The 1,490-nt window shown below is 45.7% G+C and overlaps 1 protein-coding gene across 1 annotated transcript; it reads right to left on the bottom strand.

Moving 5' to 3' along the window:
* Positions 1-361: 361 nt before the first annotated feature.
* Positions 362-1,246, bottom strand: PPP1R2C (PPP1R2C family member C). Its single transcript, XM_033201237.1, has one exon. The coding sequence runs from the start codon at positions 1,081-1,083 to the stop codon at positions 466-468; it is 618 nt and encodes a 205-aa protein (XP_033057128.1). The 5' UTR covers positions 1,084-1,246; the 3' UTR covers positions 362-465.
* Positions 1,247-1,490: the final 244 nt, after the last annotated feature.

The following is a 1,490-nucleotide window of genomic DNA, read 5'->3' as shown; positions in this document are numbered from 1 at the left end:
TTCAGCCTGAATATTTATCAGCCTAATCTACTTTACCAATTATGTTTTGCATTTTTAACAAAACTTTTTCTACAAAAGTTAGTACAACTAGAAGTGAATATAAATTAGTCCTCTTTCAAGCCTTTAACATATTAAAAAGCTATAGAATATATACATTAATCCATAGTTTTATAAAAGGAATATGGTTTTATAAAATTAAAAGCAATATCAGGATCTGTATTTGTGTTAAATAATTACAATAACATCAAGCAGGCATTTCCCACTTAATCTATTACTCTCTAAGATTATCATTCAATTCTGCATTACAATTTAAGTAATTTAGTACTCTACGCATGCGCTACAGAAAACAAGAAGCAGTGTATTACAGTAACAAGGTTTGTATTCACAAACAATTGCAACGGTGAAGCAGATATCTTCTAAGCGTTGCATATTCACAAACAATTGCAAGGGTGAAGCCGGTGTCTTCTAAGGGTCGCATGACTGGATTTGCAGTCCACCGCCTAGAGGAGCTTCCTCTGATTCTTCCGCAGCAGTCTTTTCTTCATTCGTGGCTTGTGGCCTTTCTTCGTTTTCATCGTCTTCACTTTGTAGGTCGTTCCACATTAATTGTCTAGCTAATTTGATGTTCAATTCTTCGTTGTAGTGAAGCCTTCTTCTTATTTCGAACTGCCGCTTTTTCTCCTGTTTCTGGAGGAGGATTTTTCTCATGTAGGCCTCGTTGCTCTCTTGCTCCTCCACCTCACAGCTGTGGTCCGCAGCATCAGTGGCGGCCATGGCTTCCTTTCCTTCGACACCACGCACTGAATCTTCTCCTTCGACATCGCGCACTGAATCTTCCTCATTATCTTGCACATTCATGTAGGAAGTGCCGGGCTCATTTGCCTTCATTAAATCGTAATCTCTGTACGTTGCGCGGTGAGTCGCAAGGATGCTTGATTCGTCCCACTTCTGGGATTTCTTTCTCTTCACCTCTTGAATATTCCCTCCAGACTGCTGACCGGAAGTCGCCACCGAGGAACCCGACGAGCTTTTGTTTTTCAGGATCCCCTTGATGGGCCGGTGCGAGGAGGTAGAGGCTGACATCTTACGGAGAGAAGGGCTGCGAGAGAGTTGGGCCGCTGAGCAGCTGTCCGCCGCCCTCCAGTCTGAAACTGCAGCGCCGTCTGCCTGGGCAACAGGTCCCAACGCCCTAGTTAAAGCACCAGGGCCCTGGTGTCACAATGGGCGCTGTGTATGACGTCACAATGGTCGCCGCCTCCGCCACCGCCACCGTTACCGCTACCGGTACCGCTACCGTTGCCGTCACCGTTGCCGTTACCGCTGACGTCACCGCTACCGTTACAGCTACCGTTGCTTTTGCCGTTGCTGCTGGCTTTACCGCTGACGTTACCGCCTCGTGGCCCATGCTAACGTCATTTTTTTTTCTCCCTTTTAACGGAAAATAAGGTAGGAAATACCCTTTGGTTGCACTTGGAAAGGGGAAGCACTGT

The sequence above is a fragment of the Trachypithecus francoisi genome, unplaced genomic scaffold, assembly GCF_009764315.1.
Source record: "Trachypithecus francoisi isolate TF-2019V2 unplaced genomic scaffold, Tfra_2.0 Lachesis_group6, whole genome shotgun sequence".
Taxonomy (NCBI): domain Eukaryota; kingdom Metazoa; phylum Chordata; class Mammalia; order Primates; family Cercopithecidae; genus Trachypithecus; species Trachypithecus francoisi.
Note: the sequence above shows the minus strand (reverse complement) of the source record. Positions and strands in the feature narration are given on the sequence as shown.